Here is a 26,365-nt window from a genome sequence, read left to right as displayed (position 1 = left end):
TTTTACCTGCCTTGACAACAGAAATTTATGTTAGTTTCAAATAGCTTCTATTACAAAATGTATTTAACTTGTAGCTGGTGTTTGATAATTCTTCTGCTTAATTTGATTTCGCTAACTGATTATTGGTGTGTAGTGCAGTAATAATGCAACAGATAGACTATTGACAAGATTTTCTAAGTTGCAACACTTTTAAATTTCAGTTGAATATTTCTTCGTAGGTACATGACCATGTTGTACGTTGGAACATGTTTTCATGTTTGGAAAAATCTTTATTTTCTAAAGTAATTTTTGTAATTTCAGAATTTCAGAAAAAGACTGCATCATGGAAAAAGTGAATACCATGATTTACAAATAGAATAAGAAGATATATTAAACTTCTATTACAAGGCTGGATAGAGGCAAAATTCTTAAAAGTGTACCAAAGTAGAACACTCTCCCCCAGTGTAAAAAACATTTTTCTTTTAATTTCAGAGTTCTTAATGTTTTCCTGTGATATGTGGTTTTGTGTTTCCATGAAGACATAGAATTCATAGTAAAGAATTTTCTTACAATGTCATAAAAATCTAATTTCTCTAAAAGAAAGAATTAATGAGAGAAAGTATTAATTGGATATCAGTTACTATAAATACTTCATGAAAGTTCATAGTGAAATAATTTCAGTCAGTTTCAGTCAGCATCATAGCTAAACTACATTTTCTTGTTCAATTATTCCAATAGTAATTTTTATACATTATTTCTTTCTTGCTAACAAGGGAACACTTAAGTGCAGTGTAAGTATGTATTTAAATTTGTGTGTATCTTGCAGCCACTGACACAAATCCTTCTTTCTCTCTCTCTCTTTTTGTGTCAATTTGGTTCATTGGTAGTGTATCCTTATGATTTAATATCAAATCCTTCTGCCCATGTTTCAGTAGATCTCTTGTTCACTGCAACAGCATGCAGAAAAGCTCTGCTGGGGGTACCTGTGATGCTAAACTTGATTATTATGTGCCTGTTAATTGCATGAAGATTTAGAAAGAAAAAAAAGTAAAGGGCAGCTTCCACATTACTGCATATAGCATTAGCCTTCTTGAAAAATATTTGGAATGTATTTCAAAAATTGTGTTAAACTTGACAGCCAAAATTTAGTTTCATGATATAATCTTCATGCTACTGTATGTCACACAGCATTATAATTTTATTGTTTTTTGGAATCTTTGTACAATAGATAACTAAGTAATTGGAATAAAATGCAAAAAATAGAAGTTACAATACTAAATGGCAACACATGAGGGAAAGAAATCATGTATAGTCATTAGTACATGTGTTCTCATATGGAGCCAATGGCGTTGTCTGTTGAGCTTAACCCTCCTCCTTTGAATAAATAACCATGGTCTGAAAGCTAAAGAACATTTATGATCTTCAGCAAAAGTGTATGTACTTATCACTTCATCATTGTGAGTATTATGAGTGTGGTTTTACGACTATTTAACAATGTTTTGTATTTTATAAAACACCTCCTTAGTTTTCTCCTTAGTTTCTTGATCTTATTTTTTAATTTATTTTGCATGGCTGTAAGATTTTGATTTTGTAGAAATAAATAGTAGTAGCTTTTGTTGAAGCAGTTATAAAAAGGAAATTATGCACATCCTGAACTTGTAGTTCTGGTGTTGTTCTATAGCAAACTATAGAAAACTTGAAAATTGTTATGTCTAGTATTAAACTGGCAGAGACCTCTTTTGGACATTAACAATAAGTTGTGGAAGACAACAATGTGTACATTAGTCTGAACGTTTTTGAAATGTGACACTGTAAGAGAAATTATAATCCAGGTGACAACTCCACTGTTTTTTTAATTTTTTTTTGTAATTAAATAAGGGACTTTTTAATTACTCATCTTATGGATCATGGAGAAGAGAAAATTCATTATACATAGGGAAAGATAAAGGAAAAGTTATAGACTCTGAAATGGAACACCTAGCCATTGAACAGTACTCAGAACCTCCACTGTTTGCTGCATAAGCACACCCATATAGCATCTTGCTTCAGATGCCATCTTCTCTGGAATCCATGTATAAAAATTTACTTCCACTCTGGCACATGCCACACTGTAATTCTGTCAGAGGCAAGAAAGAACTTGGAAGTGTGTGTGTGTGTGTGTGTGTGTGTGTGTGTGTGTGTGTGTGTGTGTGCGTTGGGAAGGGGGAGGGGGGGCAATTGCAGAGGGAGACAAAGAGATGTGTACAGTAAGGAGTTTCAAATGCATGTGGCTTGCAGTAGTTATTTGGAGATGATGAGCTTTGCACAGGACAGAGTTGCATCGAGAGCTACTTTAAACTGGTCTTCGGACTGAAGACCCCAACAACAAGAAGGATCATTCATGACAAGCATTTAAGCACATTCCAAGACAAGGTTCCCAGGGCTGCTTGAGGAAGTGGAAACACCACTGCAATACGTGCGTGAATAGGGGAAGGGAGTACTTTTAAGGAAACAAGAATTAAATATTTCTGAGATGAATAAAATATTAATTTTTAAAAAGGCCTCATATACATGTGTCTTATAATCTTATATCATATAATTCAGTCTCTGGGCCATTCTACTACTCGTATTCCTAACTTACTTAATTAATGCTTGAAAGTGAATAAATATACAAGCGAAAATACATTATTATTCTGCTGAATAAAGTTTGCTAGCATTTCCCATTTGCATTTGTTTTTGTTCCATTTGATTTAGCTGTTACTGTGCAATATCGCTGTAATGTCAGTGGTCTTGTAAAGAGACTTAATCCCCAAGTGATTTACCTCATAATTTAGGAAAATATTAAACATCTCAGAATTTGCTATGTGTATTAAAAAAGGAAATATGACAACAGAGACTGATAAAGATGAAGTTCTTTTTATATTTTTTTGGTCATGAAATAAATGGCAAGTTTTTCCACAGACTCCTAGAGCGTGTGCAGTCAGAAGACCCTGCCTGGAAAGACAGTGGAGCAGCATTCATAAGTTCTGTTACTAGACTGCTGGAGAGGCTGCTGGACTACAGAAGTGTCATACAGGGGGATGAGAACAGGGACAAACGGATGTCCTGCACTGTCAATCTTCTTGTGAGTCACTACACTACCATTAACTATATTTGGCCATTAAAAATAGCTATTCTAATATTAATTTCTGGTGTTTTTTGTATTAATTGGAATATAAACAGATAGTCTCTTGTCAGTAGATTTATGTATTCATAACGGCTGATTCACAACTACAAGAATTTGTCAAAAATTTTTTGCATGTTGATAATGCCAGGTGGTTACAATAAAAGTGCATTTACTCACAGAAGTCCAGTGTGGACTGTAATTATCATATGGCAGTGAAGCTTGGTAGATATTTGAATGTGTTAAAGGTGGAACTGACCTATGCTGGGAAAAAAATAGTTCCAGTTTTGGCCATCAGGTGCAAATTTGACACTGTGAATGCAAGAAAGATGTATAGAAATGTTTCCATATGCACCATGTAGTGTAAAATGTGCCTCGTCATTCCACAGAATATTGCCCGGATGTGGGCAGAAAAGGTCAAACAAGTGAGAGAGGCATAATGTTGATTTTATTATGAATCACAGCTTACACCATTTGTTAAATATGAGTACTGGAGACATCAACGAGATGCTGCATCTGTAAAACAACATGATCAATAGCTACTCACAGCAGTTCTGGTTGAATTGGAGCAACATGTTCCTGTATACTGCCCTTCAGATCAGGTAGAGGTCAAATGTGTCCCTGGTAAATGCATTATTTTGGATATCCTCAAACCCAAAAGTCATGTGGATTCAGATCAGGTGATGTTGCAGGCCATGAATCTGGAGGACCCCTGGAAATAACACATTCATGGAAGGTTGCATTAAGCAGATCTTTCACTGAGTGAGTGAACATGAAGTGTTGCTTCATTTTGCACAAAAAAGTTGTTTCCACACATTTACTCTCTTCCAAAGTGGGAAACAGGTACTGGACAAAGAGGTCTTGATAACGTGTACATATCATGGTACACCTGACAGGTGCTCTGGATGTCTTCTCTTCAAAGAAGAGCAGACCGAGAATAAAGGTGCTTGTGAATCCACATGACACAGTCACATATGGTGAGTACAGCTGCTATTTGTGCACAACACATTGTTTAATGGTACCCCAGATTGAGCAGTTCTGTGTATTCACTGCACCGTGTAGTGTAAAATGTGCCTCATCATTCTGTACAATATTGCCCAGTCACATGTCAACTTCAATCATTGCCAGAAAACTGAAGAGCAAATTCAGGATGTTGATGCTGAACGTGAGGTTCCAGTTGTTGCACTGACTGGACTGCAAAACTTTCTATACTGTTGACAATGGGTGGACAAATTTCATGACATTGCATTGGTACTAGCACTACCTTGGGCACATCCTCCATGGTCAGTTACAGCAACAGCAACCTTGTGAATAACTTCCACTGGGATAGGACACCTTTCTCTTCCAGGTGCCACACCAAGCTCACCTGTGTTTTCAAATTTCATTATCATTTTCTTTGAACTATTTAATGATACTGTGCCTCTCCTCAGACCTTTCAGTTGGCAACACCCTCTCATTGTGACATTGCAACTGTTGTCATTAACACAAATAGCTTCAATTCCAGATCACTGTCTCTCTCCTCAATAGCCACACTGTTCACTCACATTATGACATGTAAAATGACAGTGTGGATGTCATACTGTCATACAAACAGTGTACAGTGCCAGACTAGCACCTGGTGGCCAAAATTGGAACTGATTTTCTACAGTAACGAATTAGCATATCTATCAAGTTTTGCTGCCAAACTATAATTAAAGCACACTCTGGACCTCCATGAGTAGCTGCACTTTAATTTATTACCACCCAGTATAAGAACTCCACATTGAGCTAAGAGGACTGATGTTATATAATGGGATGGAAATGAAAGATGCTAGTTAACAACAGACATTTTTTTCATGCAGCCAACTGAGTTAAAGTTTCAGTTTTGCACAAAATTGCAGCAACTACCACATTTATCTTTGACATGTCCTGTGAGCAATAATATTAGTTGAATTCACCATCTGACCTCCAGTCAGTCTATGAGATGACTATAAAGTTTGCTGCCTTTAATTATGTCTCTATACCAGCACTGATAGAACTCTGCTCATATCAGTGCTTGATTTATGGAAGTGATAACTGTACTTCATAATATGTCCATTTCTCCATTGTCTGCCAACTCAAAAAAAAAGTTTTACAGAATTGGTCTAGATCCCATAATTTGCTTCAGTTAAAGTCTTAATCTCAGTATACTAGATTTTCAGACAATCATTATTTTTGGTATGTTTTAACAGTTGTACCACATTATGGATTTAGTTTTAACAGTTTTGTGAATGTGTGTCAGGCAATTATCAGCAAATGCTAATCTACTTGATTTCTTTTGTCATATCTGTGAGACAATCAGAAAATGATTAATAAGAAGACGTGGGCTGTGATATATGCACCTTGCTAAAATTATTCTTGTCCAAGTTACAGAACTGTAAGCAGTTGTTTGTTTTAATCTTATCTGTGACCACTTATCAATTGCTGTAGGGAAAGCCTATTATTGCTGTTGATGTAAAAGTGAATGTGTATGACAGAAAATGGTGGAAACAATAATGAATGTGGTTAAATGAGAAATTCATTATATGACTGTGAAATGTTGTAAAAATGATTCACAAAGTGAAATTAGAAAATAAATTAGTTAAATCAGAAATTAATACTTATCCTTAGTTAATTAGAGCAGCTAGATTTTTGTACCTCAGAATAACCAGTATGGCATTATTGTTCTGTAATTCACACCTAATGCTTTAAATGACAAATGGCATAGAACATGGAGGAAGAGTTGTGATCTAGTTTTCTGGGAAATAACTAAGTAATTGAGTGTGTCACCCTATCAACTGCAAATTACATTGTTATTCAATAATTTACTTTTTTGTTTGACATATTTCACCTATGAGAGAAATTTCTGCAATTAAACTCTAATTTGCTTGTATATGTGAGGTGTAACACAAATATTGTTGAAGCCAAGAGTCAAGAAGAAGGACACAGACTTCTTTCTACTACTTGAAGCAAAAGTTTCTCTGAACCTAAATCTGACTACGGTTATATCAATTTCTGAACTTTTAAAAATATCAGTGCCACAACTATGAATAGTAATTACTTAACTGAACTCTCGTTATAGCAGTAACATGGAAAGTTCTCAGTTTGACATAAAGATTTTGTTGATATCAGTGAAATTTTGTAGTTTTTACTTCATGCAAAATCTTTGGAAAAATTCTGTCTATACAGAGTTTTAAAGTAGTCATTATTTACTTGTTTTATTCGTGACAATAAAGTGAAACATCCAAAGAAACAATTTTCTTTAAAAAAGTGTCAGCAAGAGGAGGAAGGAGAATAAAGCCCACATGTAGCCCTTGATTTCATTGTGCAATTCACAGTCTAGGTGACAGTGTAAGTGTCCAAGCAAAATAGTTTGACAGCAATATTACGAGAACTGGTGTACTTAAACTGTTGTGCTTGTTTTATACAGTGCAACAAACCAAGATGAAAGTCTTTGCCTGTTGTTTCAATAAGAATTTCATATGTTGAGTTTACAATAGAAAGAATTTGTGAATACCTATGGGTAAAATGAAATTAAACATGTTTGATAAAATCATGCCTCTGAAACAATGGGCAGAAGCTCAGGCAAAGGAAAAGGATTACTGAATGGAATATTTTCTACATCACATATATGTGTAGTCAATACAAATCTGAATGTAATGGGAACCAAACAGTTACTGAACAGTTTAATATGGCTTGCAGAGAAGAAATTGATGAATCAGTACTACAAAATAAACTCAGTTAAAATTCATAATTGATTTAAACAGCTCAATTGGCCAGGAGGCATTTCCTGACCTTTTAAGAATTCTGACATATGACAATTGTATAAAACAGAAGCAACCACTGACATAAATAATCATAAGACAGTTTCGTTGACTTATCAAGTTACTGAAAAGAGTAATTTTATATCACATGGAAGCTTTCTGCTGTAAATATGACCTTCTAAATAACTTGCAGCATGGGTTCTGGAAAGGGCAATATGCAGCAACATTGGAACTTTTCTGGATTTGCCTAAGATCTTTGATTCTGTGAATCATGCAGTACTTTGATCCAAAGTATAAACTTATGGTATAAGAGGATTAAACTAAATTTCTTAAAGTTCTTATATTTGAGATAGAAGACAGCATGATAAACTATGTTCTAAGAATAAAGATAAAATACTCAAAGTAAAATCTACATAGAAGACTCACAGCTGTGGAGTCCCACAGGAAAGAATTATTGGGCTATTTTTGTTTCTTGTGTATATTAATGACATAACAGAGCCATAAAACTCAAAAGTAGTGTACTATATTGGCGCTACATCATTTATTATCTTGTACTGTGCTGAACAGCCACAAATGCAAAACAATAAAGATAACTTTGATGTAATCACAGAACATCTAATCTTGAGTAAACTTAAATTGAATAAGTGCAAGACTGTAAAAAATCTCAAGTGGACATAAATATTGAATCACTGTCTAAAGCTGAAACAACCAATAAACTTATATATGCAGGTATTGTGATTGATGAACATCTTACATGGAAAGAGCACACAAGGCACATCAGTAAAAAAATTAGTTGCAGTGTTAACTTACTAAAATCTCTCATAAATATAATAACTTCTCCTGTTCTTAAACAAATACACTATGGATTAATCCATTCGCATTTTCAATATGGTATTGAAATGTGGGGTGGGGCACACACACTCTGCATGGATAGGATATTCGGGCTACCGGAAAGAGCAGTTAGAATAGTATATCCTTAAGACAAGTATGTTGATAAAAGAGAGTGAAGAAACAAATATAATGAATATGGACAGTCATAATTACAATACTCAAACCAGATGTGCTTATCATAGGATACAGAATAATAAAAGAGCTGCAGATCACAGTCTACTTGCAGCTAACAAGTAGCCAAATAACATAAAGTAACTTTGTGGAAATCTTTTTAAGCACAAATTGAAACAAGTGTTTCCTATAGTATGTTTATACTAACTCAAAGATTTTTGGACTTCATTATTGCTAATACTGCATTTGTATATCAAAATATATAAATGGTTATAAATGTTTATGTAATAGTATTTAATGTACAAAAGATGACAATTTGCCATACTGTAATGTTATTATGGACTAATAAAGGTTATTATTATTATTATTATTATGCAATATATTTACAAAGCTGGTAAATGATTAGATACCCATAATTAATTGCACTCTATTTTTAAAGCTATGATTTAATTGTAACCTTTTTCTTTCAGAATTTTTATAAAAATGAAATAAATCGCAAAGAAATGTATCTGAGATACATTTACAAGCTGCATGACTTGCATTTGCCTGCTGAAAATTATACAGAGGCTGGCTTTACAATGAAGCTGTATGCCGACCAGCTAAGTTGGTCAGACAAAACACTTGTATCAGATCCACACTATCCTGGTCTCACAGAGCTGGAGCGAAAGGAGCAGTTATATCAGCAAATTATTCATTACTTTGACCGAGGAAAGGTAAGATATGTTATAGCCTTTGTACAAATCTTTTTTTTTTTTTTTTCGCTTTTGTAGCATTTCGTGTCTGCAGATCTTCTAAAGTGAGTAGGTTCAGCAACATTTATTGTTCATTCATCACTTATGCATTCATTGTATTCTATTTATCCCACTGGGAAGGATTTGAGAGTGGTGATAGTGTTCACAAAAATGACAAGAGAGTGATAAAATACTGTAGACTAACCTATAGTGGTACCACATATTAAGTGAGTGTTTATAACATTTTGTAAAATTTTGCTCTGTTCTCTACTGTGTGGTCTAGAATGGGAGCAGGAGTGTATGGTAGAGAATGGAGGGCGATGAGAGAGGAAGGTCTACGGTACAATCTGCACTCAGCACCTGTGCATGTCATTGCAAGGTTCTTTTCCATTGCCTCCAGAATGGCATTTCTTCGCAGCAGAAGTTTCTCCTTAGTAAAAGATATGTTATATTCCCCAGCTCAGTTTGCTATTCCTTCTTGTTGTTGTTCGTTTACCATATAATACAACTACCCACATAAATAATATAATTTGTAGATGGTTGATAACTCCTTTATTAAGTGTGTCTACTGTATTTTCCATTTCTCATGTAATGTTTTTTTTCCAGTGATGCAGTTACCTATTATGAGACACTGCCTGAAAGACTGCTGCACAGATATTCAGTCAGATCTTTATCAGATTTAAAAACAATACAAAGACTGTCAGCTTCCTTTGAATATTTAGAAATGTAAAATTGTACACTTCACAACACAGTATGATGAAAAGTGGTATGCTTTTTGTTACTGTGTCATTGAGTCATAACTAGATTCAGTCAACTCATACAAATATCTGGCTGAATAGGCATCTGCAAAGGGGTCCAAGAGGACACTTGCCCACCACATGGAATTTGGAGTAGGCTACAGAATTTTTATTCATATAATGAGTGGATAGCCATCAATTCTCAATGTTATAATAATTTTTTTGTGTCACCTTAAAATTTAGTTACTGTATTTTATTGACTATAAGATGCTTTGGACTATAGGAGGCACCTTAATTTTTAGCAGTTTTTTAAAAAAAGTAACATTTTTACCATTTTTATTATAAAACTACAAAGCCAGACTAAAAAAAATCTTAGTTTATAAAACCAAACTGACCTTTAAAATCCCTGACAATTGTCATCTGAGCTTTCTTCTTTTATGTCTTCTCTCACTCTAGATTAAGACTTGTTTGATTTTAGGTCATTTTAAAGCTACCTTTGGTGTGAAATCATGTTGGATTTCATTCATTATTCATTTGTTCTATAACCTCTCTCATATGGACATTAAATGGTTTATTTATATCAAAAAGTTGCAGTTCTGAAGTAAGTCTTCCCAGAATAACAGCAAGCTCTGTATTTCCCTAACTCAGTTTCTCTTCCACAGAATTTTTCAAATGACTACTAAACTGATCTAGCACAAAAAGAGAACTGTTTTTCAATAAAGCAACTTTCCTTCTCTCCCAAACTCTGTTAATCCATAATTTCATACCTGCCTCATCCATCCAACTCTTGCCATGTATGTGAACAACACCTGGCAGAATTTCAGAAGGTTTTGGCACTGTTTTGCACTTGAAAATGATCATTGGATTAAGTTTAGTACTGTCAGCACAACATGAAAGGGCAACAGTGTAGTGCATTTTTTCATGTCCACATGTTTTCAGTTTTAGCACCTTTCATGGCAATAGTTCTGTTACTTGGCACATCAAATGTAAGTGGAGTTTTGTCAATATTTGCTATTTGGCTTAGTTCCACACTAGTTTTCTTTCAGTGTTGAATAATAAAGCAATAGGAAGATAATATTTTCTCTTCATACTCTTGTGGCATTTTCTGAGCTATTTTGGTTTGCTTTGGATGCTAAGTCCATGACGCTTCATATATCTGTTGCACCTATCAACTCCACCCTTCAAGTCTGTTAAGTTCCATTGTAGTGCTAGCTTATGAGCATGTATTTGAATCGTTTTTGTATGAATTCCAATGTCATTTTGATCATGTCCTTGAACCCATTTCAATACATCATCTTCTAGTTTTGGCCATTTTGCAGTCAGTCCTCTATTTGAACACTGAGTCTTCTTCATTTTTTTCAGTTGTTCTTTACTAGCCCGCCAGTTGCTAAAGGTTTTTTCCGTTCATGAAGGGCCAAAATGCCACTCAGCTGCTCTGTTTGCATGTTCTTCTGCATATGCTATTACTCTCATTTTATAGCTCGCATCATATGAATACCTTTAATTTCTTTCCATTATGAAACTAGCAACTAACAAAAATATTGTACTGTTGCAATAACACAAATCACTTTCAATTCAAATTCAAAGGCATCATAGACTGCAATGTCCTAGATAGCGTTCTGGGTTTGTGATGGCAGTGTGGGAGGGAGACATTGTTAACAAGCTTGTGAATCCCAGCAATTCATGTTTGTTGCATTGGTGCACTGCTGCTACCAGTTAAATCTAGTGTTGTCAGACAGATCTGGTTTCCCATGGCATCAAATACATGACCATTTTTAAAGCTGGCAGGAATTTTAAATCAAACACTGGACATTTTTATATTAATTTCGAGTATAAGACACACCTCAATTTTGGAGGCATTTTTTGAAGAAAAAAGTGCTTCTTATAATCTGTAAAATTTGGTATTATGGCATGACATATCTTGAAACTGACCAACTCATTAAAAATTGCAGTTTAGAGCCTTGCGTCTCCCCAAGAAAAAATACTGTAGGTGTCCATGCCTGAGTGTCTCAATTTGTCGGCATATGAAATGGAACAATCACATAGGCTCAATTGTAGGTAAAGCAAATGGCTGACTTTGGTTCATCAGTAGATTTCTGGGACAGTGAAGCCTTTTTACAAGGAGAGTGCTGACAAAACACACAAACATGCCATGTTAGAGTATTGTTCAAGAGTGTGGAGCCCATACCAAACAGGGCTATCAGGAGGGACTGAATGTACGCAAAGAAGGGCAGAATATGTGATCACAGGTTTGTTTGAATCGTGGTTGTGTATTATTGAAATGCTGAAAAACCTGAAATGGAAGACACTTGAAGATAGATGTGGACTATCCTGCAAAAGCTTACTTCAATAATTTCAAGAACCAGTATTAAACAAGGAATTTAGGAATATGCTACAGTATCATTCCCTTAGGGACCAAAAATACAAGATTAACCTAGTTACAGCATGCACAGACACTTTAAACAGTAATCTTTTCCACATTCCATACATTATTTGAATGAGAAGAAGTCCTAGTACACGGTGAAATGGGAAGTACCATCTGCCGTGCACTGTACAGTGGTTTACAGAGTACTGATGAGGATGTAGATGTACTACACACCTTTCCACATTTATGGAGTGTTCTGATGCCTCCACTTTGCTACAGTCTCACTTCATGCTCTACTAAAGCTTCTTTCCTATTCCCAAAAATCTACTCAGAACTGTTGGTTGTTACTTTTACTTGCAGAAACGTGAACAGAATTTCAGTAAATGATCATTAGCAAGAGAGATACTAATCTAATTAATTGAGGTTCATTATTATATTATTTCATAAAAATGGTTTTACCATATTACTTAGGTAGAAGTAAATAGGTGATATGATAGCTATTTCAAAACAACTCAATCTTGACATAATTAAAGAAGTATACTGAAAAAAGCAATAACCAGAACATTGGAGATTATGCCAATTACACCAGAATAAACAAGTCCCACCCTTTGTCCAAGTCGTGGGAGATGGGCAATGGTATGAAGTAGGGGATTGCCTGTAGGACCGAGGTATAGTGGGTACTGTGTGTGCTCCAGGACCACTACGATAGGTGTGAAGGTCCCACAGGGACCCTGAAAAATGGTTGCTAACAGGGCTCTGGTAAAGCTACGATAGGCCCAGCAAGCCAGCAGTGGATAATGATTTCTCCTTTCAAAAATAGAATGGGCCTTGGAAAGGACAGATTTAATTAATGACAAACTGGCTATAAACGAGGACTAAGATTTGGAACATTAAATATACAAACATTTACTGGAAAGGTGGAGGAGAAGATAAACATGATGGAAAGAAGGAAGTTAGACCTATTGGGGTTATGATACTTAAAAAACAGTCTTGATCGCATGGTTCTTTTAATCAGAGTGACCAGTCTCATTCCTTAAGGATCATCTTCAGACTCCAGAACAGCAGGTGGACTTCCATGGAGCAGTCTGCGCGGATCCATGATGCTGAACTGACTGCTGAAATGAGATGGAAAGGAGACAGAAGGAGAGAACTGAGGAAAGGCTACTGACTGTACTGCAGTGGAAATGATGAGGGAAAGAGAACTGGATCCAGAATAATACACTCCTGGAAATGGAAAAAAGAACACATTGACACTGGTGTGTCAGACCCACCATACTTGCTCTGGACACTGCGAGAGGACTGTACAAGCAATGATCACACGCACGGCACAGCGGACACACCAGGAACCGCGGTGTTGGCCGTTGAATGGCGCTAGCTGCGCAGCATTTGTGCACCGCCGCCGTCAGTGTCAGACAGTTTGCCGTGGCATATGAAGCTCCATCGCAGTCTTTAACACTGGTAGCATGCCGCGACAGCGAGGACGTGAACCATATGTGCAGTTGATGGACTTTGAGCGAGGGCGTACAGTGGGCATGCGGGAGGCCGGGTGGACGTACCGCCGAATTGCTCAACACGTGGGGCGTGAGGTCTCCACAGTACATCGATGTTGTCGCCAGTGGTCGGCGGAAGGTGCACGTGCCCATCGACCTGGGACCGGACCGCAGCGACGCACGGATGCACGCCAAGACCGTAGGATCCTACGCAGTGCCGTAGGGGACCGCACCGCCACTTCCCAGCAAATTAGGGACACTGTTGCTCCTGGGGTATCGGCAAGGACCATTCGCAACCGTCTCCATGAAGCTGGGCTACGGTCCCGCACACCGTTAGGCCGTCTTCCGCTCACGCCCCAACATCGTGCAGCCCACCTCCAGTGGTGTCGCGACAGGCGTGAATGGAGGGACGAATGGAGACATGTCGTCTTCAGCGATGAGAGTTGCTTCTGCCTTGGTGCCAGTGATGGTCGTATGCGTGTTTGGCGCCGTGCAGGTGAGCGCCACAATCAGGACTGCATACGACCGAGCCACACAGGGCCAACACCCGGCATCATGGTGTGGGGAGCGATCGCCTACACTGGTCGTACACCACTGGTGATCGTCGAGGGGACACTGAATAGTGCACGGTACATCCAAACCATCATCGAACCCATCGTTCTACCATTCCTAGACCGGCAAGGGAACTTGCTGTTCCAACAGGACAATGCACGTCCGCATGTATCTCGTGCCACCCAACGTGCTCTAGAAGGTGTAAGTCAACTACCCTGGCCAGCAAGATCTCCGGATCTGTCCCCCATTGAGCATGTTTGGGACTGGATGAAGCGTCGTCTCACGTGGTCTGCACGTCCAGCACGAACGCTGGTCCAACTGAGGCGCCAGGTGGAAATGGCATGGCAAGCCATTCCACAGGACTACATCCAGCATCTCTACGATCGTCTCCATGGGAGAATAGCAGCCTGCATTGCTGCGAAAGTTGGATATACACTGTACTAGTGCCGACATTGTGCATGCTCTGTTGCCTGTGTCTATGTGCCTGTGGTTCTGTCAGCGTGATCATGTGATGTATCTGACCCCAGGAATGTGTTAATAAAGTTTCCCCTTCCTGGGACAATGAACTCACGGTGTTCTTATTTCAATTTCCAGGAGTGTAGTAAGAGATGGATTAAAAGAGGGAGTGAAGAGAATAAGTGATAGGATGATGAAGACCAAAATATCACTCAAGGGGACGACCATAGAGGTAATACAAGTGTATGTGCTGCAGGTGGGTTGCATTTCTGAGGAGAAGCAGGAGTTTGAAGAGGAAATGCAGAAGCAGATGGGAAGGAAGAATATGATAGTAATGCGGGATTTAAACGCACACATTGGAAGAGAAAGACAAGGCTGTGAAAGTGTGCTTGGATCAGAGGGTTGGGGCTGCTGAAATGAGGAAGGTGAAAGACTATTCAAGTTCTGCCAAAGGAATGGCTTGCTGGTTGGGAACTCTTGGTTCAGGAAAAGAGAGAGACTCAAGATTACCTGGTACAGTCAAGACTTAAAAAGAAAGTCGATATTTGACTACTTCCTGTACAGTAGTGAGATGAATAGGAACATCATTGACATTAAGGTAATACCATCAGAGGTCTTGGATAGCGACCACCGTTTGCTGGTAATGAACCTGAGAGGGACTTCGGATAATAAAGGGACAGAAAACAAGGAAAGACATATAAGAGTATGGATGTTGAAGGAGGAAGAAAGCAGGCTACAGTACTACAAGTAGTAAAGGAAAGCATCCCAAAGCATGAACCAAAAATGGTAGAAGAGGAATGGGGTAGATTCAAGGGAACATTAGTAAGTGTGATGGAAGCAATATGTGGGAGGACAAGCAACAAAAAGAGATGGAAAGAAACACCCTGGTGGAATGATAAAACAAAGGATATAATACAGAAGAAGAATAGAGCATTTAGGGTAGGTTCCAGAAAAGAACAGTAGAGATAAGAGAAGAGTATCAGGCAAGAAAAAAAGAAGCAAAAAGAGTGGTGGCGGAGGAAAGAAGAAAGTGGACGGAACAGTGGACCAGAATGATGGAGGAGGATACTGAAGGTTTAAAAAAGGTGTTAGATGGGATGATTAAAAGTAAGAGGAAGAATGGTATGACAGATTATGCTAGAATTGTGAACAAAAGTGGACAAGACGTAATGAATTAGGAGGAACTCAAGAATATGTGAAATGAGTATTTTGAAGAACTCCTGAACCTGAATGGAGACCTGGATGAGAAGGAGCAAGCCAAGGAGAAAAAAGAGGAGGAACAGAAAATCGAAAAAGACCTTACATGGGGAGAAGTGGAAGAGGCATTGGGAAAGATGAAGGGAGGGAAGTCACCAGGTCTGGATGAGCTAAGTGTAGAGATGGTGAGAGCAGCAGGAGAGGTGGGGATACAATGGCTATATTGAGTAATGAAAATTGTGTGGAGACAGAAGATGATCCCAGAAGAGTGGAAGAAGGGAATAATTGTCCCAATCTTTAAGAAGGGAAATAGAAAAGAGTGCAAGAACTATCGGGGGATAACATTGATGAGTCATTGTGCAAAGATTTTTGAGAAAATTTTGGAAGCACGGCTCTGGCTCTGAGCACTATGTGACTTAACTGCTGAGGTTATCAGTCACCTAGAATTAGAACTAATTAAACCTAACTAACCTAAGGATATCACACACATCCATGCCCGAGGCAGGATTCGAACCTGCGACCGTAGCGGTTGCTCGGCTCCAGACTGTAGCGCCTAGAACCGCACGGCCACTCCGGCCGGCTTTGGAAGCACAAATTCAGGCAAAATTAGAAGGAAGAATGAGAGAAGAGCAACATGGCTTTAGAACAGGAAGGTCCAATTTTGGCTGTAACATAACTGCAGAAACATCACTATGAATATGGGATAGATCTGCTAATGACCTTCCTGGACATCGAGAAAGCATATGATAGTGTACGCAGAAGCAAATTGTGGAAAGCCCTGGAGAACATAGGAGTAACAAAACAGATTATTTGGAGGATAAGGGAAATGTACCATTGAAGTGTTAGCTGTGCGAAAGTGGGAGGAGAGAGATCAGCTTGGATTGAACAGAAGAATGGCTTGAGGCAGGGAAGCGCACTTTCACCATTACCCTTCGTTGTAGTGATGGATGATATAACCAGTACAGTAGCACAAGTAACTGATGAAAGAAAGATGAAAGCTAAGGTGTGTGCAGATGATCTGGTGATCTTGGGGAATAAGGGGGAGGAAGTACAAGAGCAGTTGGATGTATGGGAACAAACAGTACAAGAATATGGGATGAAATTTAGTGTAAGTAAGAGTGAGATGATTATCACAACAAGAAAGAAGGAGGGAGGAACAGCTGGAATAACAACTGATGGGGAACGATTGAGGAGAGTGGAGAGTTTCAAGTACCTAGGAAGACTGATACAGGAAAATGGAAAAAACGACAGAGAAATAAACGAGTGGGGGAGAAAAGCAGAAACATTTCAGAAGAGGGTTGAGAAGCCTGATATGGAGCAAGGATGTATCCCAAATCAGTAGAAAAGCTTATATACTGGTCATACTATGTCACGATCCTGACAATGCATCAGAAACCTGGGTTATGAAAGGAAGAGAGAAAGACAAAGTACAAACTAGTGAGATGAAATCCTTGAAAAGCAGTATTGGAGTGACAAAGATAGACAGGTTAAGAAATGAGAGGATCAGAGAGATAATGAAGGTGGAACCATTACATGGGGAAGATAGAGAAATCAAGGCTGAGATGGTATGGACACGTTAAGAGAATGGAGAAGAGGATACCCAGGAGGATACACAAGATGAAACTGGAAGGAAAGAGACCAAGAGGAAGACCAAGAGACAGATGGCTGAAAGGAGTAGAGGAATGCGTCCAGAAGAAAGGAGAATACTGGACCTAGGTGAAGATGGAGAGATGGTGGCAAGGCAGAAGACGATGGAGAGGCCTATGTTCCATGCAGACCCGACCAGAGGCTGGAAACTGTCCAAGTGACGATGATGATGATGATGATGACAGATGAAGGTGAAAGTCTTGAGAGACTAGTTAGAATAATGAGATATGAATATCAGCTTTACAATTTTAATAAAATTTGCAAGTATCTATTAAATTTGATGCTGCTGCTATAGTACAAATCAAAGGCTGGATTAGTAGATTTTCCTGTTTTTCTGTCACATCATACAGAAATTGCACCAACCTCTGATAATCAGATATTACTATTTATGGGATAATGAATAGCAAACACATTAGTACTGATAAATAAAAATTATCTTATATTTTGTAGCCTGGAATGTGATATTTAGTGGAAGGAGAAGAGAGGAGAGGAGAGAGTAGACAATCGAGATTTTTATGCACTTTATTTAATTCTTTCATTGCAGTTTGTGTTATATTTCACACATCTGATGAGTTTGTTTTTCCCATATTTGTTACTGTTATTATTTCAGTCTTTTCAGTAACTACTGGATTTTGAGTAAAATCTAACAATGAAAGGGTATGTTTTTTTATCTTCTACATTTATTTGATCTTATTTTGTCTGTGTTTATTATCATGTGCTTAAAATAAAATCATTATTTTCTATTTCTGTTGCAGTGCTGGGAGAAAGGCATCCCCCTCTGCAAAGAATTAGCTGATCTCTATGAGCATAGACTCTTTGACTATGCTAAACTGAGCCAAATTCTTAAGACACAGGCCAGTTTCTTTGATAACATTCTAACACAGCTTAGACCAGAGCCAGAATACTTCAGAGTTGGATTTTATGGTTTGAGCTTTCCATTATTTGTTAGGGTATGTAAAAATATGTATAGATTTTCCTTATGTCTCCTTTAACTGACTATAACTACCACCTGTTGTTAGACAGAGTTCTTTCTTTGTTTTAGAGCATTAGATAAACCTTTTGAATTTTACTGTATCAGCAAATTACAAGACAGTACATTTCCTGCTGCATTTGTTGACAAAATGTGTAAAGTTATATTTGTTTCTCAGATGAGCTAACACAGTGAACTATTATCATTCCCAGTAAAATGAACTATTGTAAATATGTTCTGTCTGGTTATTTATGACATTTGCCTATACTCCTTAGTAATTTTTACTCAGTTATCTTGTTGATGTGTGAGTGTGTTGTTTGATAATCTTCTTCTGTATCTTGTCTTGTTGCTGATAATATTACTTTCAGTAAAAGGAAATAAAAAGTATAGTTGCTTTACATTGTTGGTTGGGAAACTGAGGAGGATAGTTTCAGACATCATACCAAAAATACTCTTTATCTCCCTTCAGACTGCCAGCTTGTTTCACAAACTATGAATGCTGTGTTTGCAGTTTTACTGTTAAACTTAGATGACCATACTAAAAGGTCACGATACTTAACATCCCATTCAACAGACATAGTATACTCAACAGTACATTCACTTAACTCAGGAAATTGCAGTGTATTATGGTTGATAAGAATTTGTTCACTGCAGTTCTTTAGTCTTATTTGTGCATTCTGATGATGCAAATTTGCTTCACAATCATGGTTTTAACAGATTATCTCTGTATAATGGAGGCAGCTAAGACAGGCCATACAAAATACAGGGTGGGGCCAATAAAAGTGGCCCAGAGAACAGAGTTCCAGGGAGCAAAGAAACACAGTAGAGGAAGGGAAATACAGTACTAGCCTGATTATAGCAGATGTTGAAAGCGACCACCACTCATCTCTTGGCACGTTTGGACCCTGGCCAGCAAGTTTATGAAGGTGGATTGAAGATGTAATACCAGAATTGCAGCAGACTCATCCAAAATGTTCTGCTGCAATTCTTAAAGACTATGGGGGTTGTTGTAATACACCTGAGACTTGAGGGCTACCCACACAAAGTAATTGCACACTGACAGATCATGTGAACTGGGTGGCCAGCAAGGACCATGACAAGACTGACCTCTGCTAACAACTCTGTGAGGCATGAAAATTGTGTAAATGTGCTCCAAGATTCAACTGGTTGTATGGGCAGTTGCTCCATCCTGTTAGGTTGTGGTTATATGCATATATTTACGTCCAGTCATATCCACTCACATGGGCCACTTTCAGTTGCCCCACTCTGTATATCTAGAACAAGTAAATGCATCAAGATGAGGTTTTTGCAAAGTTATGATGGACAGTGTGGCAAGTTTCTGATGTACGCAAGTAGATTTTAAGATTAATGGCTGTCAAATTATGATTCTGACATTTTTATAACTATATAATTTTTCTGTGGCACTGTGGAAACCTTCAAAGTGGTTTTCATTGATATAACATGTGTGGAACTTAATCAAATATTAACAGGATAACAATGCTGCAAATTACTGTCCTCCCATCAGGAGATGAACTCCAACAAAAATCTTGCCTGTTGTGCCACATGCAAACAAATACATGAATCATATACAATTCATGTACATATTAGTATGACAATCATATCTAGTGCACAAAATGTTGATGTTGAGCATTCATACATGCTATAAAATCATTGAAATTCATCTGGACTTATCAGAGGACAGGCTCATGTTATAAGCCATCTCATGTATTTATGAGTTGTTAATGTTTTCTTGTACACTCCCTTACTTTGTGCAAGCCATTTTATGTTTTCTGAATGAATGATCCAAAGTCACCAAATGTTCTGTAAACAAGCTGTGAAATTATTTGTGAAGTAAGGGCAAAAAATCATCCATGTTTGTTCTTCATAAAATGCCTTATGTTCAGTGGGATATCTTCCAATAACTGTAGCAACATATCTGCTATGAACTGCAGATATTTGTGGATATTTAGTTCCATCGATAAAACAGGGACATTTCTCAGTCAATATGGATATCCAGCTGACCATTAGTGAATACTGTGAAGTCTGATTTGCCCAAGGTTTGGAAACAATGATTCATCCAGAAATAAAATCTTGCATAGAAACACTGTAACAACTTGCCATTTTTTGTAGCTTCTTTTGGAGAACTATAACTGATTTTGAAAGACATTGTCATGAAGCCATTGATAGAGTGAAATGTGCACAGGTTGAAGTGCAGTAGCCATTAATTTTTCCAGAACACTCCTTTGTCTGATACCACTTGCACTTTCAAGCTGCCTTGTGGTTACATGTGGATTGTATGTCACTATTGACGGAATGCTAGTTGCTGTTCTTTCATCAGTTGCTGTTCTTTTTTTGTAGGCATATTTTATTCTTCTAAATTCCAGTTTGTTGTAATTTTTTGATAATGTTTGCAAAGAGAGATAGTAAGGAATTGGCACAATCAGGATACTTTCTGCTGTACAACCACACCACTGCTCTAACCGTTTGGTGACATTCACCACAAACAAAAATCATATCCACATTTTTTTCTATTGTATACATTATGAAAGTCTAAATAGCTTCAGGAGCACATTGTCTGATCACTACAACAGCAGGCTTTGAGCACACAAGTACCCACAAAAACCTTACCTGAGTTACATGTATGCTTACTGTAGAGACATTTGTGGAAACTCTTCTCTTGACAGCAGGGAAATGGTCTGTAGTGCTGTTTGATCAAGTTCCACAAATGTTATGACACTGAAGTGAGTTTTGAAGGTTCTTCCCAATGTCACTGAAAAAAACTATCTACTTCAATTTTTAAAAAATGTAAGCTGGTGTCATAATTCAGGAACTATAAATATCAAAAATTACTTGCATACATTTGAAAACTAATAGTAAACTGAAGAGGAAGGGAAAGGTCAATGTTGGACTACACAAAGAAAGACGAAAAGAAATAGCTAATATCAGGGAGACAACAAAGGTCAGTGACACAATGGAAAGAGTGTATATATTGAAATGGCAGTGTACAGGTAATGTCTCTCAAAGAAAAGATGCTAGGTGCTGAAAACAAGTACTAGAGTGGAACCTAATTTACCAAAAAAGGACCAAGGGGAAGACCACTGGACAGATGGGATGGAGACTTAAGAAATACAACTGGAATGAATTGACAACAGAAAGTCCAAGACAGGCAGAAATGTAAGAACCTGCAGGGATCTGGTGTTGCACTCTTACTCAAAGAGGCCACATCCCAAATTACTGAACTGGTGGCTGGTGGTGGTGGTGGTGATGATGATGATAATGATGATGATGATAATGATGATGTTGACAGTTAGAAAATGTGCCATGTTGTCTGTTATAACTTAGCAAAAACTATACCTAGATATATTTACTAACTCTGGGTAGATATGGTATGGGTTCTCTTAAGTATCTCACTCTATAAATTGGGCAGTGTGGATCTCAAAGTAAAATGAAATTTTCAGAAATGTAACATGAAATTACTGTATATGTGATTTAATATGACTTAAAGTGTAACTTAAGAAACCCTGGCTGATGAGAATGATAAATGATGATGCCATTATCTTAAATATATTGCCAGAGACCAAGAACTACACAGTATAATTAGAGAAGAGAAAGAAGGTACATTAAAGAAATATCATATAAAACAAAAAGTAGTGGAACTTGCAGTTGATAACTAAAGGCAGAATTAAGGGCGGGAGAGAACATGGATAAAAAGTGGAAATCATGACTGAAAAATGATAGACAACTGATGAAAATAAATGATACCTAATCAGTGATACCAGGTGCATGAGGAAAGTAATCAGACTGACAACACTGTGAGTGATATGGCAATGCTGTGTTGTTTTACTTGTGTAGACCAATGTGTTCATTCTTTCCTGATGCTCAGTCTGAGTTTCAGCATCATACGGACATTAGTGAAGCTGTGTTTTTGTTGCACATAATGAAAATGGAACAATGGAATATAGAGCAATGCTATGCCATCAAGTTTTGTGTAAAGCACGGGGAATCCACAAGTGTGACTTGTGTGAGTTGAAACAGGCCTATGAGGAATGTTCCTTATCAAGGACACAAGTTTTTCACTGGTGAAAATCATTTTTGGAAGTCTGAAAACACTTTAAAGACACATGAAAATGTCAAACATATACATGCTATTGTGAGATCAGATCAACATTTAACAATAAAGATGATGGATGACCTGTTAAATTTAACACTTTTACAGTACATCAAATTTTGACCAAAGTTTTGCACATGTGGAAGGTTTGTGCCTAACTGGTGCCAAAAGACCTCACAACTGAGCAGAAGGACAGTTGAAGAAAGGTGTGCATTGATCTTCTTGAGAGGATTGCCAGTGACCATGAATGGTTCAGTTGTATGATGACAGGTAATGAATTCTGGATTTTTAAGTATGCTCCTGAGACAAAGCAGCAAAGTGAGGAGCGGCACAGTGAGACATCTCCTCAACTGAAAATACCTCAAATGAGCAAATAAAAGATCAAAACAAGAATGAGTTGCTTTTTGACAGTAGGGGTACTGTGCATAAGGAATCTGTCTAGCACAAACTGTCAACCAAGGTTTTTTCAAAGATGTCCTTGAAAGGCTCAGGAAGCTCAGGAAAAGGGTGAATTGAGTGAGACCGGACATTGCAGACAAGTGGATGCTGCAGCATGACAATGCCCTATCCACTTCTATCACAGAATTGTTGACCTCAAAAGGCATTGCTGTTGTTCCAAAGCCCCCCTATTCTCCTAATCTGAGTCTTTGTGACTTTTTCTTCTTTTCCTGTAATTGAAAAATGTCTTAAAAGGACATCATTTTGGGACTGGATAACGTTCAAAAGAATGTGACCAACATTTTAAAAGCTATACTAGTTGAAGCCTTTCAGACTGTTACCAAGACTGGGAACAATGATTCTGCCACTGTATAGCTGCTGTGATGAATGAAATTGTTGTGTGAAGAAAATGAAATGTTTGGTAGATGACAGATCAGTGTCATTAATTTTTTCACACATCTCATATATGCTGCAGAAAACCAAGAAGCTATGAAAAAGTCAGTGCAAACATTGTTTAGTGGATATTAACTTGAAGAAGATGAAATCTGGAAGTATAAAAATGTTTTCTATTACCCTAGAGCAAGGTGACACAGTAGTTAAGACTCTGGACTTGTATTGGACCTGAGCATAGTTCAAATCCTTACCACCCTATGATGATTTTGGTAGGGTTTCCTAAAACATTTTCAAATGAGTGATAACTAATTTTTCCTTACATCTGAGATAATGCACCACATTACATGGCTGTTATGTTTGGAGACTAGCCATGTACGGAAGTGAATTATGGACAAATAAACTGTTTAGACAAGAAGAGAATAGAAGCTTTTGAAATGTAGTGCTACAGGAGACTGCTGAAGATTAGATGGGTCAATCAAGAAACTAGTGAGGAGGTAATGAAAAGAATTGGGAAGAAATGAAATCTGTGGCACAACTTGACTGGGACTGGTTGATAGGAGACATTCTGAGACATCAAGGGATCACAAATTTAATATAGGAGGGAACTGTGGGTGGTAAAAATTGTAGAGGGAGATTAACAGTGAATATAGTATGCAGATTCAGTAGGATGTAGGTTGCAGTAGTTATTCAGAGATGAAGATGCTTGCACGGGATAGAATAGCGTGGAGAGCTGCATCAAACCAATCTTTGGACTGAAGACCACAACAGTGTGTCAATATGCTGTTCAACTTTTAAGTTGGCTATCTCAAATTGATTCCATATTTTTAGATTTCCAGAAGGCTTTTGACAGTGTTCCTCACAAGCGTCTTCTAACCAAATTGTGTGCCTATGGAATATCACCTCAGCTGCACTACTGGACTCATGATTTCATGTCAGAAAGGTCACAGTTCATAGTAAGAGATGGAAAGTCATTGAGTAAAACAGCAGTAATATCCGGCATTCCCCAAGGAAGTGTTATAGGCCCTCTATTGTTCCTGATCTATGTTAATGACATGGGAGACAATCTGAGTAGCTCTCTTAGATTATTTGCAGATGATGCTGTCATTTACCATGTTGTTAAGTCACCAGATGAGCAAAAAAAATTAGCAAAATGATTTAGATAAGATATCTGTGTGGTATGAAAAGTTACAGCTGACCCTGAATAAAGAGAAGAGTGAAGTTATTCACATGAGTACTAAAAGAAATCCGCTAAATTTCAATTACACCATAAGACACACAAATCTGAAGGCTGTAAATTCAACTAAATACTTAGGGATTACAATTACAAGTAGCCTAAATTGGAATGATCACATAGATAATGTTGTGGGTAGAGCAAATCAAAGACTGCGATTCATTGGCAGATCACTTAGAAGGTGCAGCAGATCTACTAAAGAGACTGCTTTCACCGCACTTGCCCACCCTGTCCTGGAGTATTGCTGTGCGGCATGGGATCTGCATCAGGTGGGACTCACAGATGACACTGAAAAAGTTCAAAGAAGAGCGGCTCATTTTGTATTATCGCAAAATAGGGGAGATGGTGCCACAGACACGATACATGAATTGGAGTGGCAATCATTAAAACAAAAGCATTTTTTGTTGTAACGGGATATTCTTGTGAAATTTCAATCACCAGTTTTGTCCTCCAATTGCAAAAAACATTCCGTTGGCACCTACATATATAGGGAGAAATGATCATCATGATAAAATAAGAGAAATCAGGGCTCATACAGAAAAATTTAAGTGCTCGTTTTTCCCGTGTGCCATTCGAGAGTGGAATGGTAGAGACAGCTTGATGGTGGTTCATTGAACCCTCTACCAGACACTTAATTGTGAATAGCAGAGTAATCATGTAGATGTAGATCCTTATTATTGGTATTTGAAAATGTTTTACTTTTAAAGACATTTTTGTTTCTTCAGCAAAGTGTTTGGAAAAAACCTGGATTCTTTATTTTATTACTTCTCACTAAAAAGTTACCTCCATATTCAACCACTAAAAGATTTCAATTTCTGGTATGTTATTAAAATTCTTGTTGATAGATTCTTGTTTATTTAAATAAGTAATAATAATATAATAATAATAATAAAGATTTTATTGTCTTTAGGCCATTACAGCAATTGACAACGTCAAATGAAGGTACAATTTATAATACAGTGTGATAAGGTATTGACTAGTGAAGTATTTTAGCTTATATTACAATAAATGTACAGTGGGTCATCTGTTGGATTACTGCATTTTACAGTTCAAGAATTCATTGATATCATAGAATGGGTGGGCAATAAACCATTCATGCAGTCTTTCTTTGAATGTATGTTCAGGAAGATCCTGTATGGCATGTGGCAGCTTATTAAATAGCTTGTGCCCTGTGACTTCATAGCTATTTATTGATTTTGATAGTCTGTGGTAAGGCGTGTATATGTGTTTGATGCTTCTTGTGTTGTAACAATGTACATTTTCTCTACGTTTCACATCTTGTAGGTTCTTCTTCGTAAAGATTAAGACATTGTATATATAGAGGTTTATTACAGTCATAATTTTTTGTTTAGTAAATAAGGGTTTGCAGTGAGCCTTATGTGAAGAATTTGTAATTATCCTAATGGCTTTCTTCTGCAATAATAGGATGTCATGTATATGACTACAGTTACCCCACAAGATAATGCCATAGGATATTATACTCTGGAAAAATGCAAAATAAGATGATCTGATGTATGTTTCAGGTACACAATTTCTGAGTTGTCTTAATAAATAAATTACTCTAGATAGTTTACTACTAATATAGTTTACATGTTGGCCCCAGGATAACTTTTTGTCTAAATAAACTCCCAGGAATTTAACAGAACTAGGGTCATCAGATAGTGGCTTGTCTCTTAGAGTGAAGATTATCTGCTGAGTTTTATTTTCATTTAGCAGGAAACCATTTGCTCTGAACCAATATGCTGCATGAGTGAGTGTATTTTCAGCACAGGTTTTAAGATCATTAAGACTGTTACTGCTATGGAGAAAAGTCGTATTATCTGCATACAATACAGTGGTGGATCTAATAAACGAAGGGAGGTCATTCATCATTATCAGAAACAGGAAGGGCCCCAGTACAGATCCCTGAGGCACACATACTTTAACATTTTCTATGTTTGACATTTCCTTACCAACACAAACTACCTGTTTATGGTTGTTGAGATAAGCTTTTAATAGTCTGAGACTCTTTTCTTTGATGCCGTAGAATTCTAGTTTCTCTAGCAGTGGCATGTGCTCAACACAGTCGAAGGCCTTGCTTAGGTCACAGAATGAGACCTGAGCAAAGCCTTTGTTCTCAAAAACTTTGAGGATGTAACTGATTACTGTGTTGATTGCACCAATGGT

The 26,365-nt window shown here is 37.4% G+C and overlaps 1 protein-coding gene across 1 annotated transcript in view; it reads left to right on the top strand.

The window, feature by feature from the left end:
* The window catches only part of LOC124722295 (dedicator of cytokinesis protein 3-like), a 181,798-nt gene that overhangs the window by 101,148 nt on the left and 54,285 nt on the right, over window positions 1–26,365 (top strand). The window contains exons 22-24 of the mRNA XM_047247478.1: window positions 2,920–3,082; window positions 8,355–8,597; window positions 17,815–18,009. Coding sequence (XP_047103434.1) covers window positions 2,920–3,082; window positions 8,355–8,597; window positions 17,815–18,009 — 601 coding nt within the window. The remainder of the gene's footprint in view (window positions 1–2,919; window positions 3,083–8,354; window positions 8,598–17,814; window positions 18,010–26,365) is intronic.

Source organism: Schistocerca piceifrons, chromosome X (genome assembly GCF_021461385.2).
Source record: "Schistocerca piceifrons isolate TAMUIC-IGC-003096 chromosome X, iqSchPice1.1, whole genome shotgun sequence".
NCBI lineage: Eukaryota > Metazoa > Arthropoda > Insecta > Orthoptera > Acrididae > Schistocerca > Schistocerca piceifrons.
This window is presented reverse-complemented; position numbering and strand designations above follow the sequence as displayed.